The following is an 18,855-nucleotide window of genomic DNA, read 5'->3' on the forward strand; positions in this document are numbered from 1 at the left end:
TACTCGCAGCAGTCAATCTACCGATTCCCATAAGTGTTTGAGCAACATGAGTGCATCCAACTGAAGATCACTGGCCAGTAAGCCTTATCTATATATGAAGATGGTATCTGTTCTTTCGGACATGTTCAGACATGTGCCTTATCTATATATGAAGATGGTCTTGCAGCTCTCGAAGAATGAAATTACAATTAAATCCAGACCATTAGCTGCTTACAGGCATTGATAATTATCAATGGGAACATGTCCGAAAGAACAGGTACTATCTTCATATATACGTAAGTCTTATCGGCCAATGATTTTTTTCAGTGAGAATGCACTCACACTGCTCAAACACTTATGGGAATCAGTAGATTGGCTGCCACTAGTAATGAGAATAGTGGCACTGCAAGTGTAGTGTGTGGGCTGTAAGTTGGAAATGTGGGTCTCACAGGGACTGTGCCAGAGATAAGTCCCTGCACTCGCACTATCCTCCGTGTGCTCGGTGGCTCAGTCGGATAGAGAGTCTGCCATGTAAGCAAGAGATCCCGGGTTCGAGTCCTGGTCGGGGCACACATTTTCAACTGGCCCTGTTGATATTTATCAATGCCTGTAAGCAGCTAATGGTCTGGATTTCATTGTAATTTCATTCTGTAAATTAGTGTCTGATATAAAGACCACAGAAGAAAGTATGTTTTGTGTCTACAGTAATAATTTACCCATATTTTTGCCCTACAAACTACTCAATAATGTGTTTCAAGACACGATACTCTCAGGTTGCAAAACTTTGCCCATGACATTAAAACCCTAACATGTCTACCAACACAATTGTGGTATTCATAAAATAAAATGGAATCAAAACACAGTGGACTATAGATCCTCCTCTTATAATAAAACTGATGAGTTCTGTCTGTGGCTGTCCCATTTGGCACTGCGCAATGCATCAGGCCACATCCTACTGATCTGCTCTGGGCTCCAAGAATGTCATTTCATGCTTATGCAGAGGTCCAAGGGTTGTTTGTTGTGAACTGACATGCCTGTAGTACTACCAAGTAAGCGCAGCTATTGGCTCAATCATAATTCTCTTCTATTGGTCACCTTCTTTTACTCATTTCCTACATCTACGGTTGTCAGCTTCCAGCTATTTTGTTGAAGAGGCATTGTGTATTTATAATTATGAATCTGCCTTGAAATAATTCTACAAAATTACTATTTACATTAAGAAATCTCATTCCATTTTCATTACATTATGCACCCACAATATTGTCATGTTTCTTTATAAATGGTGATCTCCAATTCTTCCACCAAGTTTGATCTGTTCCATAACACAGCATAGTGACCCTTTTCATTTTTTTCACAAAGTTTATTCTTTCCGTTGTTATTACCTTTACACAGCAATTTATTAACAATTCCTATACTGTAACTGTTATTGACCACTACTGTCTTAATGGTGCCCCCTCCTGCTCATTGGCATGTTGATTGTCCTGTCCACTAAACTACCGAAGGAACATTCTTTATGAGCCCTATGTATGGTGGAACAGTTAGTTGTTGTCAGTTTCCTATAAACGGTGAACACATGCTTATTACACTGGCCTTTAATTTTCAAATCGAGGAATTACAAATTGCTGTCAATTTCATGCTCCACGGTAAACTTACTGTTTCTATTGGCATTGCTGAACTGCTTTGCTATTTCTTGTATATCTTCCTCATAATTGTCAATGAGTAACAAAGTTGCAGCTACACAACATTTACAATAAACAATTTTACCCATAATGGATTGGTCGAAGTTTAAAACTCTATCTTCTAGGTCACTGATAAAAGTGTCAGCCATCCATAATGGATAATATTAAAATGTTATGGGTTACTGGATAAAGCATACTTTACGAAGGTCATAAGAGAGAAGGTAAATTCAGATTTCAGTCACATCATACTAATATGGGAGACCTGGCCACAATACAAACCACAACGATCACAACACTCTGATGCTGGCATTTACAAAACACCTTGAACATCAGTGTATAAGAAAATGAAACACTCTAACTATGGTTGGTGGGATAACTTCCTTGCAAAATGATTACCAGGTAAAAAAAACTGTAGTATAAAATAGAACAACAGGAATGCCAACTTACATTAAAACCAAGACACCACCCATTTTTGAACTAGCTGCCCTACCCCCTCCTCACCTCATCCCCATATGCTCCCACAAGCAGCACTTTACTGGCCTCCACCCTACTCACCCCAGCTTCCTCTTTACCCCCACCACCCAGGTTGCTTCTATCATCATGTGCTGCTGCTAGCAGTCTGGTCTCAGCAGCTAGAGACTGTGGTTGCGGTTTTTTTTATTATTATTTTGTGTGTGTGTGTGTGTGTGTGTGTGTGTGTGTGTGTGTGTGTGTGTGTCAGAGAGAGAGAGAGAGAGAGAGAGAGAGAGAGAGAGATTCCGATGAAGGCCTTTCTGTCCGAAAGTTTATTTGTTTAATAGTCTTTTTATTGCACCTATCTGTGACTCAGCATCTCCACTATATGGTGAGTAGCAACTATCCTTTTCATAATTCTGTCATCATTCCATCCTGGATTTTCCATTGTTTCATTCTTGAACTACTGTATACAAAATGCGATGTCAACCAAGTAAAGGAGACTCTGAAAAAATAATTAAAAACCAATATTTCTTACATAACAAAAGTTGACCACATACTTAAGAAATTTGGACTGCTACCTGTGTTCTTTTGTTCTGTACTTTAAACATTTACAAGATCACACAATGTCCTTGAACCAGCTTACCCACAAACTTCTTAATACATGTGTCTCTTGTAATGTGTACATTGTACAAAATTTGCACAAACTGAATTAGATTTCTCCTTACTGATTTATCTGCCTAAAAAGATCTGTAAATAACATATAGAGCGAATATGAAATTTGCTCTGTAAGATTACCTACCCTCAGCTGGTACTACTGATACCACGCAGCTGAAATAAACTGCACCACATAGTAGGGTGCAAAGACAACACAATACTACACAATCACGTATCTCAAGCACTGAACTTTACATACTATACGTAGATCAGTATGGTAAAAGTGATTGACAGTTATTAGTTTTATTAGGTCATTTTCGTATGTACGTAAACACTTGTTTACATTATAAATACGAGGGATAATCAGTAGGTGTAGCTTACCATAGGTTACTGTTTAAGTTGTTAATAATATTCACTAGACAGCCCCTAGCAGTTTATTGTAGGTCACTGTCTTATTCTTTAGTATTCACTAGACAGCCACTAGCAGGAAAATAAGCACCAGATCTAGCTTCTACCATACATTTTTATTGTTTTTCATTGTTGAGTGTCCTTTCTGCCAACTAGAGTGTACCTGTTAACCTTGTGTGGCAGGAGGTTTCCTGAAGTTTCTTATAGTAAATCAGTTATTAGCTGGATGGGTACGGACTGTGTCTTTTGTCTGCAGATGCAGGAGTAGGTGGCCAAAGTCCAAACGCACCTGCAAGCTTTGTTGGCCACAGTCAACAAGCTCCAGAGTGCCACCTTGAGGTGTGACGGGGATGAGGCGCCTGGGGCAGCCTCTGCTGTACTAGATGTGCAGGGGGGGATGTCACAGCTCTGTGTCACTGAGCCAACCTCAGGTGCGACTGAGCCGGCCGGCCAACTCTCACCTCAGTGTGGGTGGTGGACTGTGTCGAGGTCTCGAGCCTCAAGGCAAAGGCTGAGGCTGCATGGGGGACGCAGGCGCCTGCCAAATCCCATGCACTTTGATAATAAATCCAGTGTGCTATCTGATGCTTGGTGGTTGGGGGGGGGGGGGGGCTGAGCCGGATCAGAATGCACCTTCTGCCACGATGGTGGCCGCTCCTTCAGCAAGGTCTGGACAGGCATGTGGGGACAGGGGTTTGTTAGTTATTCGGAGCTTCAATGTTAGGCGGGTCATGGAGCCCCTCAGGAACATAATGACTAGGGTGGGAAAGATGTCCAATGTTCACTCTGTGTGCTTGCTGGGGGGCCTTGTCCAGAATGTGGAAGAGGCTCTTCCAGCGGCTATCGAGCATGCAGGGTGCAGCCAGCTGCAAATTGTTGTACATGTTGGCACCAACGATGCCTGTCGTCGGTGTTCTGAGGAAATTCTTGGGTCCTTACGACTGGCTATATTGGTGAAGGTGGCCTCCATCTCCCGAGGAGTGGAAGTCAAGCGTGACGATCTGCAGCATCGTATCCAGGGTGGACCGGGGTCCTCTGGTTTGGAGTCCGGTCCTCTGGTTTGGAGTCGAGTGAAGAATCTAAACCAGAGGCTACATCGACTCTGTGACAAAAATGGTTGTAGATTCCTCGATCTATGCTTTGGAATGGAAGGTTGTAGGATGCCCCTCTATAGATCAGGGGTGCACTACACACAGGAAGCAGCTACCTGGGTAGCACAGTACTTGTGGGTTTTTAGATTAGGTTCCTCCCCACGGGAAACAAACAGCTGGCCTGAAAAATTACCAGTTCATGACACTGATGTGGGTCTGCCAACTGTAAAAATTGTTAGTTCACCTAAACAGGTCATTCCAGAGGATTTAAATATGCTACAACTCATGTCAGTAAACTGTCGAAGTGTCTGTAACAAGCTCCCCAAGTTACTCTCTGAAATAAACTGTAGCCATGCCAATATAGTATTAGATACCGAAAGCTGGCTGAAACCAGACAAGAATAGCAGTGAAATTTTGAACTCGGATTGGACAATGTTTAGGAAGGATAGGACTGATGCTACGGGAGATAATGTGTTCATTGCAGTTAAAAGCTGTTTAAACGCAGTTGGAATCGATACTGGGTCAGACTGTGAAATAGTCTGGATAAAGCTGTCAATCAGACAAGGAGTGACCATTGTATTAGGATGTTTTATAGACCACCAGCATCCGCAAAAAATGTCGCAGAATGTTTCAGGGAAAGTCTAGAGTACATAGGAAATAAATATCCAAATTATCCATTAGTTATAGGTGGAGACTTTAATCTGGAATACATTGACTGGGAAAATTACATGTTCATCACATGGGGCAGAAGCAAAGACTCGTGTGAAGTTATTCTGGGAACGCTCACAACATACAACCTTGAGCAATTGGTTAGAAAACCAACTCGGGATGGGAACATATTAGATATCTTGGCGACAAACAGACCTGATCTTTTTAAGGAAGTTAATCTAGAAGAAGGTATTGGGAGAGCAAATAAAAGTGTCATTAATGAATATTTTCATACTCAGCTCCAAGCTTTCACTGCAGGACACAAAGATACCGAGCATCTTTGGTCGGAATTTAAAGGTATTGTCCATCACATGTTAGAGAAGTATGTGCCTAGCAAAATATAGGGGAGGGAAAGGATTCACCTTGGTACAACAAACATATTAGAAAGTTGCTGAGAAAGCAGAGAATTTTGCACAGTCGTTTTAAATGTAGTCACTGCCCCGCTGACAAACAGAAATTACGCAAAATGAAAGCAGCTGTCAAAAGGTAATGAGAGATTCTTTTAATGAATTTGAAAGCCATATTTTCTCTGCAGTTTCTAAAAATAACCCCAAAAAATTTTGGGCATATGTAAAATCTATCAACACTACAAATAATTCAATACCTTCTCTTGCTGACATTACGGGTAATGTAACAGATGATGATAAACAGAAGGACGAAATTCTACACCTACCTTTCAAAAACTCGTTTACGGTAGAGAACTGCAGCACCAGTCCCCCTTTCATTTATCGAACAAACACAAGGACGGCTGACATAGTGGTTAGTTTATCTGGGATTGTAAAAAAGTTAAGATCCTTAGACGCCAGGAAGGCATCTGGCCCAGACGGCATCCCCGTAAGATTATATGTTGACTATGTTACAAATATAGCATCATGCTTATCCATCATCCATCAAACATCACTGGAACAGCGAAAAGTTCCAAGGGACTTGAAGAAGGCCCAGGTCATAGCAATCTATAAAAAGGGGAGAAAATCGGATGCACATAATTACTGGCCAATTTCACTGACATCGATTTGTTGTACAATCATGGAACATATTTTGTGTTCAGACATAATGACCCTTCTAGACTCTGAGAAGCGCATCTTTAGAAACCAGCATGGTTTTAGGAAACAGCGGTCATGCATGACACAGCTGGCCCTCTTTGTGCATGATATACAACAGGTTCTAGATACTGGCTCCCAGGCTGATGCCATATTTCTCGACTTTCGAAAGGCGTTCAACTCAGTTCTGCACTGTCGCTTACTCTATGCGGTTGGATAGAAAGTTTTCTAACAGACAGAGAGCAGTATGTCGTCCTCAATGGGGTGACTTCAACAGAAACAAGCGTAACTTTAGGTGTGCCCCAGGGCAACGTAATAGGTCCACTGCATTTTACGATTTACATAAACTATCTGGTTGATGGTACCAACAAAGGCATTAGACTGTCTGCCAGTGATGCTGTAGTCTACAGGAAAGTAGTATCACATGGAAGTTGTAAACAAATCAATGAGGATTTGCAGAAAACAAATGTGTGGTGTAATGACTGGCAGTTATCTCTCAATATTAGTAAGTGTATCATACTGCATATAACAAGGCAAAAATGCCCAGTCTTTGGAAGCGGTAACATCCGTCAAGTATCTGGGAGTGACTACTCGAAATGATCTCAAATGGAATGATCAGATTACACAGTTTACGGGCAAGGCGAGATCTAGATTGTGGTTTATTGGTAGAATCCTGAAGTGATGCAGTCCTTCAACAAAGGAAATTGCTTACAATACGTTAGTTCGTCCAGTCTTAGAGTATTGTTCATCTGTACGGGACCCTTACTAGATGGGTCTGATTCAAGAGACTGAAAAGGTCCAAAGAAGAGCAGCAAGATTCTTGACTGGTACATTTAGCAATCACAAGAGTGTTACAAATCTTATAGATAGTTTGAAGTGACAGACAGACGGCCTGCTAAATGGAAGGGGCTGCTCACTAAATTCCGATATCCGATCTTCGCCAAGGATGTAGAGCATATATTATTACCACCAACTTTCTAATTGTGCAAAGATAAGGGAAATTAGAGCGCATACTGAAATGTTCAGACAGTAATTTTTCCCTCACGCGATCCACAAGTGGAACGGGGGGGGGGATATGACTTTGGCGCGGATTGTGCCCTCCACCACATACCGCTTGGTGGCTAGCGGAATATATATGTAGATATAGATGTAGAACCCCAGCAGCAGCCAATCAGAGAATGAACTTGGCTATGCCTTCTGTTCTGTAGAACAGTGTCATAACAGTATGCTATATCAGGTGCCAGTTGCCACTGTCAGTTCCTGAAAATACTTACAGCTGCAAAAGTATTTGGTTGATTGGTTCACTGGGAGTTAAGGGTCTAAACAGCAAGCTCATCAACCAATCAATCTACGAGTAGTTCATCAAGAGTTAGTGACATCCACAAGGAACACGTTCTGATGATGAAACCACACAGAAGCGGTAAAATCGAGGCTTTTAAAGCAAAGCTGATGCCATAGCCAGTACATAGGTCACAGCAGATGAGGAGTCTCCGAGGATTCATTCTTGATGAGAGAAACCCCTTGCCGCATCTGACCCCTGCCAACCCGATGAAGTACGAAGGCAGTTACAGAACAAAGAATGCCTTCTAGTCGGCAGATTTATCAACTGGACTACCAATAATAAAAACAAAATGAGAGAAGTAGGTAAAACACTAAGTGGGTGTTCTTGGGGCTCTGCATGCAACACTATAGCCATCCCATCACTGATACATTATTGTCAAGGTGCTAAAGAGTGCCCACTATTCAACAGGGTGGTACCCCCAAAACGAAAAATAGGATATAACAGAAAAGGAAGCAAACTGCATTTAAAATAGAATAAAAAGGGGAGCTGCTCAAAAGTTGACAAAACAGGATTGGTCCCCTGCACAGTATTTGATCTAATTTGTTTTTGTCATGTGCTTTGTTTCTCTGTGCAATGAAATGAAATGAAATGTGCCTAAGGCTTTTGAAGCTGGAATCACCCTTCTGGGGTATTTGGCAATCAGGTGCAAGTCTTTTTAGTTGATGCCACTTTGGCAACTTGCCCATCGATGATCACCACCACCACCATCACGAAGACAAAAAACATGCACACAAGTGCAAAGAATCCCCAACCAAGCCAGCAGGAATCAAACATAGGGCCCCGAGATCAAGTCAGCAATACTAACCACAAGACCACAAGCTGATGACTCTTTGTGCAGTATCTTCATTTAATACGAGGGCCATTCAGAAAGTAACCTCCGGTTGATTTAAAAAAATACACCAAGTTAAATAAAAATATTTTAATATATACATCTTACAACTACATCTTTGCACTATTTTTCTACATAGTCTCCATAGCGATTGAGGCACTTATCGTATCTCTTCACAAGCTTTGAAATTCCTTCTGCATAAAAATCACCCGCTTGTGCCTGGAGCCAGCCTGTGACTGCATCTTTGAGCTCTTCGTCGTCATCAAACTGCTGTGACCCGAGCCATTTCTTCAAATGCATGAAGAGGTGATAATCACTTGGCGCCAGGTCTGGGCTGTAAGGTGGATGGTTGATAACGTCCCACTTGAAGGACTCAAGAAGGGCCGTTGTTCTGCGAGCAGAGTGAGGACGGGCGTTATCGTGCAAAAAAACGATACCGGAAGTCAGCATACCACGGCGTTTGTTCTGTATAGCCCGTCGTAACTTTTTTATTGTTTCACAGTACCCGTCTTGATTAATGGTCGTACCACGTTCCATGAATTCAACCAACAACACCCTTTTGGCATCCCAAAACACCGTTGCCATCAGTTTTCTGGCAGAAAAATCTTGCGAGGCTTTTCTTGGTTTGGTAGGCGAATTTGAATGTGCCCACATCTTTGATTGTTCTTTTGTCTCAGGGTTCACGTACTTAATCCAGGTTTCGTCACCGGTCACGATTCTGTTTAACAATGGTTCTCCTTCGTCCTCATAACGTGACAGAAAATCTAATGCAGAGGCCATTCTTTGAGTTTTGTGGTGGTCGGTAAGAATTTTGGGCACCCATCATGCACAGAACTTACGGTAACCCAATCTTGCTGTCACTATCTCGTACAAGAGAGTCTTAGAAATCTGTGGAAAACCAGTAGACAACTCCGACATTGAGAAACGTCGATTTTCACGAACTTTTGCATCAACTGTCTGAACGAGTTCGTCAGTCACCAATGATGGTCTACCACTCCTCTCTTCATCATGAACGTTTTCTCGTCCACTTTTAAATAAACGTACCCATTCACGGACAACTCCTTCACTCATAACTCTTGGTCCGTACACGGCACAAAGCTCACGATGAATAGCTGCTGCAGAATATCCTTTGGCTGTAAAAAACCTTATGACAGCACGCACTTCACATTTGGCGGGGTTTTCTATTGCAGCACACATTTCAAACTGCCACAAAAACTAAACTAGCGCAGGTACGACATTCACTCGACCACGGCTTGATGCCGACTGACCTGTTGAGTGCGTGAACGCACAGATGGCGTCGCTACTCCCCCCACAACCCGCACTGTGACCAATCGGAGGTTACTTTCTGAACCGCCCTCGTATAACAACATGTCTTGACGGTATCAATAAAAATGTGCAGAAAAGTGATAAGGATATTATGAATCCACAAAGTGAAATTCCATCATCATCTTAAATTTTTATGCTCTGTTCTAATGTTCACAGAAAATAATGATTAACATGGTCTGCATTTCTGCAAGAACACGTTTCCAACTGTTGTGACATCTTCCGTGAGTGTGTATTTACTACTTCTTATATTACACTTAGTCTTTCCTGTACCTGGTTACCACTTGCAGGCACAGGTCTATGCTGCACGTAGCTTAGACTTGTAATGGAAAGCAATAATAAAATCACAGGAAAGACGTTATGTAATGAAAGTAGAAAAAAATGACCCCTGAAGATGCCACAACAGTGGTGAAAAATGGTTGTGCATAAATAAGAATAAAATTGTGTTTTTACTAAGAGTCGGATCCCTTTATGCAAAACTGCTTGTTAAAAGGAAGCTTTTGACAGTATTCAGTACTAAACCAAACAACTGTGACCACAAGTTATACTGCACGAGCAAGTAATAGCAAACTTACAACATTGCCTTTCTTCATGCTTAACCAGGTTCCATTATCAATCATGTAATTATTCTGATCCAGATACAGGCAGCATAAGTTAATTGCCAGACAAGGAAATGATGGGGAATGGGGATTTGCTTTTTTCCAGCTGCAGATAGTTCATTTCACATCTAACTTTTAAGCTGTCATAATTTTGGACTGAACTGTGAGAGCAATACTTCCTTCGCTCCTTTTCAAATAGCAAGTATGTGTACTACCAAATATAACTAATAGCATAAAACTGCCAATTGTCTGTGGACTCACCACTTCTGCACACACCTGATTGCTATTCAAACTTGCAGTGTCAACAGCTTGGTTTGAAACTTGAAGTGAAGAACTGTTGCTTGAATCACTTTGAGATGTCCACAAAGGTGTGCTGCTATCGGTTGATTTATTATTTGATGAAGGAGTCTTGTTTGGTGTTCTGTTTAACTGAGGTGGTGTTTTCCCAACATTATTCATAGTTGTTATTGAGCCATTATTTGGGGTGTTTACTTGCGCTTGCTCCTTGTGTATCGGATGATTTGGATCTGCAAGATCAAAAAGAGGTTGTATAACCTCAGATTGGAAAACTGAGTTCTTCTGCCACAAATTCAGCACCCTGACAATCTTGCTCTGTAACAAAAAAGTCAACATTCACAAATAGTATAACAATAATTCGAGGACTACTCCCCCTCCTAAAAGTAGCCATGAAGTAATAGCTGACAACCAACCTTTTCTTCTGGTGGGCACTTGAAAAGATGTACAAAAGTATTTTGCAGATTTTTTGCAAATCTGGGAGCAAAAACATCTTTGTCAGCTCCAAACTGATGCCTCGACTGCCGAACAATTGAATCAATAACATATAGTCCAGGAACCTTATACTCAGGCCGGCACTAAAAAAAATTCAGTTACATCAGTGAAAAATAGTATCACATTTAAAATAATGTTATTTAACTTTTACCGTATAATGAAATAGAGACCACACGTGTCTTGAGTGTGCCTATCTGGGCAAATGGTACTGACATGAAAAACATGATTTCATAAATTACTTTAGGAAAGTTAAATATAAAACTTAATATCTCAGTAATAAATACCTCACTACTAAGTATATCAGTCTGTCAATGTTGTCCCATTGCAATTAACAGAACATGTTCTTCATTATTAACCACACATTAATATTACTCTAACTCAATGAGCGTACTTTCTACATATATCAGCTTGATAAGAGATGTGAAAAACAAAATAAAGCAAAAAAGGTCATGATTGATTATCATTCTAAATACCTTCTGAATGAATTTTTCAACACTTTGAACAACATGTTTGTAGAATTTTATGGCTTTGATAGCTCCTTTAGTTATGCTAGTCATTTTGGCTTTTGATATAGGTGGTTTCACCTCATACAGAGCTGACAGCTGCAACAGAAGAAACAGACATCAAAGGATATTTATATGTCAACTATGTTTGGTTCCATAGGGAAGTAGTTAGTCAAATGACGTTGATTGCATATACAGATTTTGGTCACAGTATGGCCATCATCTGTGCTAAAAAAGACATAAAAAGAAACCGTTACAATAAGGTAATGTGCATGCCTCATTAAATGTAGAGTTGTATAAGCTTTAAATGTGTCAATCAGAAATACATATCAATAAATGCAAGTTAAAAGTTTAAAACCACTTTATATGCACAGTCCCAAATAGACTATTCATGTCAAAGGCCAATTTTGCACTGAGATTGCTGTTTACAGTTACAATGCAGATGGATTCAGTGTTCTTCATATGAATCTACAATGACCTCTTTACATGTGTGATGTGTTGAAAACTTTACTTTACTTTACAATTAGTAAACTCCCATGCTATTATTTTATACTTTTTTAAAAACTTATTTACATAAAACAAACAAGGTGTAACTACAAAAGGTGACTAATGTTTTTCAGTTAACAGTTAACTTATTGTAATTGGTTCTTTGAGCAGTGAACATGGCCACACAGTGACTGAAGACTGGATAAGCAATAAACATTATTTGTGACTGACTACTGCACCCTTTACTATTTGTTGTGTGTCAACACTTTTAGTGAAAGTGAATGTGCTTGTGAATGGGGGGGGGGGGGGGGGGGATTCCAGGCATATAGGTTTCAATAATTTTTAATGTTCACAATAACGAAATGCACTTAGTTGAAAGAAAAGAAGCAAAGTGAATAAAATTCTGATATTACAATCAAATTACCAAAACATTTATTTTTCATTTAGTCAGTCACATAAGGTATGTAATATACCCAGAATCGTTTAAAATAGAAATATAAAAACAAAATGCTGACTATGAAATAATAATAATAATAAACATACAGCATAAGAATGTACCTCATTTCCTCACACTTAATTATGGGATATGAAAGGGAAACATGTCAGCCTTTGCCCAATGTTAGGAACTATAGCGGTATTCACTTGGAATTAACGGGGAAAACCCCAATTGGCGTAACTGGATTACATAAACAAGCCTGAATCTTCTTTACATAAACATTTTCTTTAAATTTTGAATTCATTTTAATAGTTAACAGTAACCATACTTTCATGGAATGATACTAAAATATTTAGAATTTTTGTCCACTAATCCATTCATTTTAGTGAATTCATTAATAAATCACAATTAACCTTTACTTAAGCATTCCTGGGTGGAATAAAAGTCACCTGCTCAGAGAAAAGCTTTCAGTTTCAATTTAAAAAACCTGCAGTTTTTCTCGAACAGCCTTCATCTGTTGTAGTTGTCTACTGAAACTGTATACAGCAAAGTGCTGTGCAATGTTTTAACCTTACTTAAAGATATGCTCACGACAAAAACTATTCGTCATCTTATGACGAACTGAATAGCTATCACTGCCCTTGTTAACCAAGTTCCTACTGTCAATCACAAATCTCATAAGTGAGAAGATTTATTGTGGTGTCAGTTTAAGCTTATTATATAGAGGTTAGGTTGCTCACTTTCTGGTTAAAACTATTCTTTGTGGTTGAGCAGAATTGCCCACAAGATGATATCCTCTACCACATCAAGGAATAAAAGTATGCCAATAGGATGAGGAATTCCATCTTATGCGAGACACCTTTTCAGTTTTGTTTTACCCAGACATGTTTCAGCACTTTTTGTGCTTCAGTGGGTTATTTTATTTTCTTAGCTTACATGAAGCTATTGGGTATTTATGTTGATAACTAGTCTGCTACACAATGTAAAACTTGTCATGGCTTTGATAATATAGTGTTTTCTCATATGTTTTGGCGAGGTGAATACGCTGATTTCTGTGACTTATGGTCGTTTGATAATGCACTTTCTATGAATTTTCAAACATGGGAAGAGTTTTGTCACTATTCAATGGAAACACTACAACATCAAAGCCATGACAAGTTGTAGATTGTGTAGCAGATTAGCTACCAACATAAATACCCAATAGGTTCATGTAATTTAAGAAAATAAAATAACCTACTGAAGATATCACAAAAAGTGCTGAAACATGTCTGGGTAAAATGAAACTGAAAAGGTGTCTTATATAAGGCGGAATTCCTTGTCCTATTTTCAAAGACGTAAGAAGAACTGCACCACCACAAGATGATAAAATTATGCAAAATAAACAAGTTTTAGTTTGTCACTGGCACTAACTGTTGAAAACATTTTAACTGTAAATATAGTGGCATTCAGTTTGTGCAACAGTTCATGAAGATGGGCCTTTAGTAAGGGATCTCTATCTACTATCAATGCCATATATCTGGTATCCTCTACCTAAATGATCAGATTACCATTGTAAGAGTGTTGAAGGACAGTGTAAAAAGCAACTTGCATAAGAAACTAGATGTTCTGAGTTTTACTGCACTTACAAGCCAGCCTCTTAGCTGTGAATCAAGAGTTGCTTCCCTCCAAAAGATGAGATTATGTTATTCATTTTCTTACCTGAATGTGAAACAAGCATAATGGCTATATTTGCAAACAAACCAATTTTAGAGTTGTCAGCAACAAATCAATGCAAGGCACGACTAAATATTGAGAAAGGATGAAACCTGAGTATGGGACTTTGACGAAGATTCCATTACAGCAAATTGCTGTTCTAAAAACCAAAAATGCCAACAGCATATTTCTTACAAAGATCCTTGTGTTGCTGTCATGCTATGGCTGCCTTTATTTTCAAATAAATCAAATTGAGAAAGCAACCCCCAGACTGGGTACATACATAAAGTGGTCTCTCTTGGATGATTGTATACTGCCCCCACCACTGCTGCATTACTATATCACAAAAGCATTATGTGATGTAGCAAACCACACAATACAAAGCTTAAGAAAGAAGCTACAAAATGGTAATTTTGTGAGTAACTTATGAAAACTCTACATGTTGATACGAAAGACACAAAAGCATAATTTGACATTTATTCTTTCTAGATACGCTGTTTAATGATTTATCATTAAGCAATGAACAGATAAAAGCCATGCCAAAAATATGGAAAACCCTGTGTCAATGAAGCTCAATGCATCTGCAAATATCCGTTTATCGACAAGATGGCAGAGAGCCTCTGAATTCGAAACTGTTGCATATGTGATAGGACTTAGGCCCTACTATGACTTTCAGAGTCCCAGGTGGCTGCTGTTTTCCTTGACTTAATACAGTTCTGCATTGCTGTTTAGTGAACAAAATATGAGCCTATTGAGTATCGGCCCAGATTTGTGACTGAATTCAAGACTTCCTTGCAGATACATCAACATGTGACTCTTAATAGGATAAAATCTACAGATGTAGAGGTAGTTTGAAGAAGCTCCATATTGCTGTTTGCAGATTGTGCAGTTGCTTATAACAAGGTATCAAAGCCAGAAAACTGAAGTGAATTATAGGAGGACCCGCAGAAGAGATCAATGATTGATGCAAGGGACTGGCATTTAGCATGGACATAAATAAATGTAACATATTTTGCATTAATATGCAAAGAAATCCACTACCATATACTTCAACTATTGGCGAGAAATCATTATAAACGATAACTACTATAAAATACCTATGAGTAGCCATTCGAAGTAACATAAAGGTGGAATGACAACATAAAAAAAATTATATGGAAAGCAAATGCTAGACAGTTTCATAGAAAGAATCTCATGGAAATGGATTTCATCCAAGAACGAAGTGGCTTACAAACCACTTGTTCAACCTATACTTGAGAACAGATCATCAATCTGGGACCCTTACCTTAACACAAAACCCAGAGTTATGTCTTTTTTATTATTTTGACAGAAACTTAAAATCCGGAGTATACTTGGACAACTTAAGAACAGAGCTTTGAAAAAATAAACCCTTGCTTATAACCATTTCAGCACTGATAGTTATGTGTTCGGCCACTAGATAGCATCTGGTCCTACATTTGTAGACCGGCTGTCATTTTATGATTAAGGTGGTTGCCACTAGATATTGTCTTTATTGTGTGCAGCTTTGGATACTAGACAACGAAATGCGCACTTTCTGTTCTCTCCTGCATTGTCGTTTAGACAATGGTTTCAGGAAACTGTTGTGAAATAAATGGTTAGGTTAGTCTTCACAGCTACACATAAACTAAAAAATTGACTTCAAGTTTCAGGCTATTATAGTCAAAGTCTAGCGCACGAGTATACTCAAGATTTTATTACCGGTGATGTTCAAAACTTTGTAACTCATTATTTTGAACTTTAAAAGCTATCTTTATACATCTATATGTAATGCTGTTCATTGTACGATGTTTCTCATTAATAAAAAAATAATATATTTTGTCACATAATTTGAAACAAATATCAATATGTTAAGGGGTTAATAGAAGAACCAGAGAAGCTCCAATGATGACTAATATGTTTCTTCTTGAGCTTGAGAGTGTTAAGGAGATACTCCACAACCTCTAATGGCAAATGCTACAAGTGAGAGATGATGTGCATCATGGAGAGGATTACTATTGAAATTCGGGGAGAGTTCTCTCTCTCTTTTTTTTTTTTAATTGTAAGCTGCGGTAGAGCGCACAAAAGCAAGCCATGCCGCGAGCAGCGACAGGTCGTAAACACTCATTATCAGAATGCGACAAACAATGCATGACACAGTACAATAATGCATTTTCAGCTTAGAGTGACGTAAACACCTATAACAAAGAGAACAGCACTTATCAGATCAAAGCAAAATAAGCAATCGATTCAAACCAGACGAAGCACGTGCAGAAGGAAGGGCGCCCGCCTGACACATAGCAATGGCTACTTGATAAAGCTTAACTGTTAAGCTTATAACTCAAACCAAACTACTGTAGCTTCAAACCATTCGACCTCAATTGTGTGTCACGTTACAATGGACCAACTTTGTTTCAATTTGGAGGGGCAGTCTAAAACTTTTATCGCCACTTGAATTTCAAGTCTCAAATTTCAGGTGTGGCTTAAGATTTGGGAAAATCTTTTTTCCTTGATTTCGAGTCTCATTTTCCAGGTGTGGCTTATATTCGAGTAAATACAGTACCATACCTCCTGCCCTGAACATGTTAATGAATCCACTGCATCTGCACTGAAGCACCTCAAGTTAATATCGCAATGCAGAATGGGCGCCCTCATCAGAACTCAATTTTTGGGAAAATCAGGTACTGAACTTGGGGCCCTGTACGTTATGATAAGCCAAGCTCATCAATGAATAACAGAGCTCTTCAATAAGTTTTATCTATACATCGCGTAACTACTTTTTAGAGTAACTTCTGGTTGCAGACCACCACCACCACCACCACCACCACCACCACCACCACCAAGGTATTTGGAAATAATATCTCATGTGTTACATGTGAAAATTGGTAAGTCAATAGGAAATTTGAGATGTTTAATGGACAAGGTCCTCTGTCTAGCACTGGTAGTACTACCTGGAAAATGGATGATGATTAAAATTTCCAAACAATGATCTTTAGTTTTTTATGTTGTATCAAATGTATACATTAAGAGGGCAGTATACGCCTCTCATGGCAAAGGTGGAGGAGAAATTAATAAAGCTTTGTACAAACAATTTCGGTGTGTATTTATATTAACTCTAGAAAATCACAAGAAATTATAGCTGAACACTCAGAATGGGACTGGAATCCTTTCCTCTAAGGATTCTGAGAACATTTTGCATGGACCAAATAACATAAAAAAATCAAAGATGTTGAAGGTATTTGTAAAAGTATTTTGTAAAACATGGTTTATAAACCACGTTTTACAAATACACTTTGATTGTAAGAATATGGAAAGTAAACCACACAAGGGCTTGCTATAACACACTCAATGTGGAAGGAAGAAAGGTTGGTTTTCACCTATTAATTTCTACGTTATGCTCTATAAATTCCATAATAAAAGAGAGCCTTCAAGAGTGTTCATCAAGTCTAATTATAGGTTAATTAGCAGCTTCTGTAAACTATAGCAACGATTTATTACAACTAACGTTAATCTGCCGAGAATCCTTCCAGGTTGTATGGCTGTGGTCCATGGAAATCTTCTATCCCTGACATTTCGTCCAAAGTTATGTTGGACATCTTTGTAGGTGTTCCTGGTTGTGCCGAGTCTTACCGACTGACGAGTTGGACATCAAAGAACAGCCTAAATACCGTGGAAAGTGGTTGTGGTTTGGATTTCACGTGATAGCAGAGATAAACCTCGTCAAGGATAAAATGTAAATATCAATCATAGTACATCAAAGATAAAAACTTGTCATCGATTCTGTAGCGCCACTGTCCATATATCGCTGAGTTTCATAGCTTCTTCTTTTCTGTTAAAATTATCCCCATGTTTATATATTTTGATGGCTTCTCTATATTGACGTGGATTTCGATGGCTTCTCTATATTGACGTGGATAATAGTTTGTTCAGTTTCTGAAAACTTCACTAAGTGATCACCTGACTGAAGAGCATGTTCCACCACAGCTGACTTGACTGTTTTCCCTAGTTGGCAAAGACTTTTATGTTCTTTCAACCTTATATTCACACTTCTCTTTGTAGTTCCAAATGCAGACCCTACCACATGTACAAAGAATCTTGTATACACCACTTACAGAAGGGGAAGGGGGGGGGGGGGCGTTTATTCTTAACGGAACAAAGTGCTTGGCCTATTTTCTTAGTTAGTCCGAAGGTTTATCACTGCTATCAAGTGAAATACAGAACACACCCACTTTCCACGGTATTTGGGCCATTCTTCGACATATGAGTCGTCAGTCAGCAAGACTCAGCACAACCAGGAGCACTTCCGAAGATGTCCAATGTAGCTTTGGACGAAACGTCAGGGATAGAAGAGTTCCATGGACCACGGCCATACAACCTGGAAGAATTCTCAGCAGCTGAAACATCGAGTCGTGAAAGCCTTGATTGTATAACGTTAATCTACTCACACTGGTAATTATGAGAATAACTTCTAGATTAATTAAACTGTACCTCAACAGAAAAGCAGCTACATTAAAGAGAGATAAAAAAATAAAAACACAGCTCTTTCTCTTGGTGTTTCTATCTAAAACTTCAAACAAAGCAAATAATAACTTTACTGAGAACACTACCAGCTTTCTATACACTGAAAAAGTTAAAAACATGTTTAAGGTGAATGTTAATGTAAACTGGAATTTACTTACCAGTGTCCAAATAATCCAACCAATAATAGTAAGAGTGGCAAATAACATTTTCTTTTACTTTAGTTTTCAATATTGGAGCAGTTATAATTCCCTGCCTGATGCCTGCCAGCAACCCATAAAAGAGTTTAACAACAGAAAAGAATACTAATTTCTGAACTCTAAATG

General features: G+C 39.1%; 1 protein-coding gene across 1 annotated transcript in view; it reads right to left on the reverse strand.

The window, feature by feature from the left end:
* LOC126470662 (uncharacterized) overlaps window positions 1–18,855 on the reverse strand; it is a 201,061-nt gene that overhangs the window by 152,269 nt on the left and 29,937 nt on the right. Inside the window, exons 2-4 of the mRNA XM_050098653.1 lie at window positions 11,371–11,499; window positions 10,819–10,980; window positions 10,370–10,720 (exon numbers count right to left, since the gene is read on the reverse strand). Of these exons, the coding sequence (XP_049954610.1) occupies window positions 10,370–10,720; window positions 10,819–10,980; window positions 11,371–11,499 (642 nt within the window). The remainder of the gene's footprint in view (window positions 1–10,369; window positions 10,721–10,818; window positions 10,981–11,370; window positions 11,500–18,855) is intronic.

This window comes from Schistocerca serialis, chromosome 3 (genome assembly GCF_023864345.2).
Source record: "Schistocerca serialis cubense isolate TAMUIC-IGC-003099 chromosome 3, iqSchSeri2.2, whole genome shotgun sequence".
NCBI classification, from domain to species: domain Eukaryota; kingdom Metazoa; phylum Arthropoda; class Insecta; order Orthoptera; family Acrididae; genus Schistocerca; species Schistocerca serialis.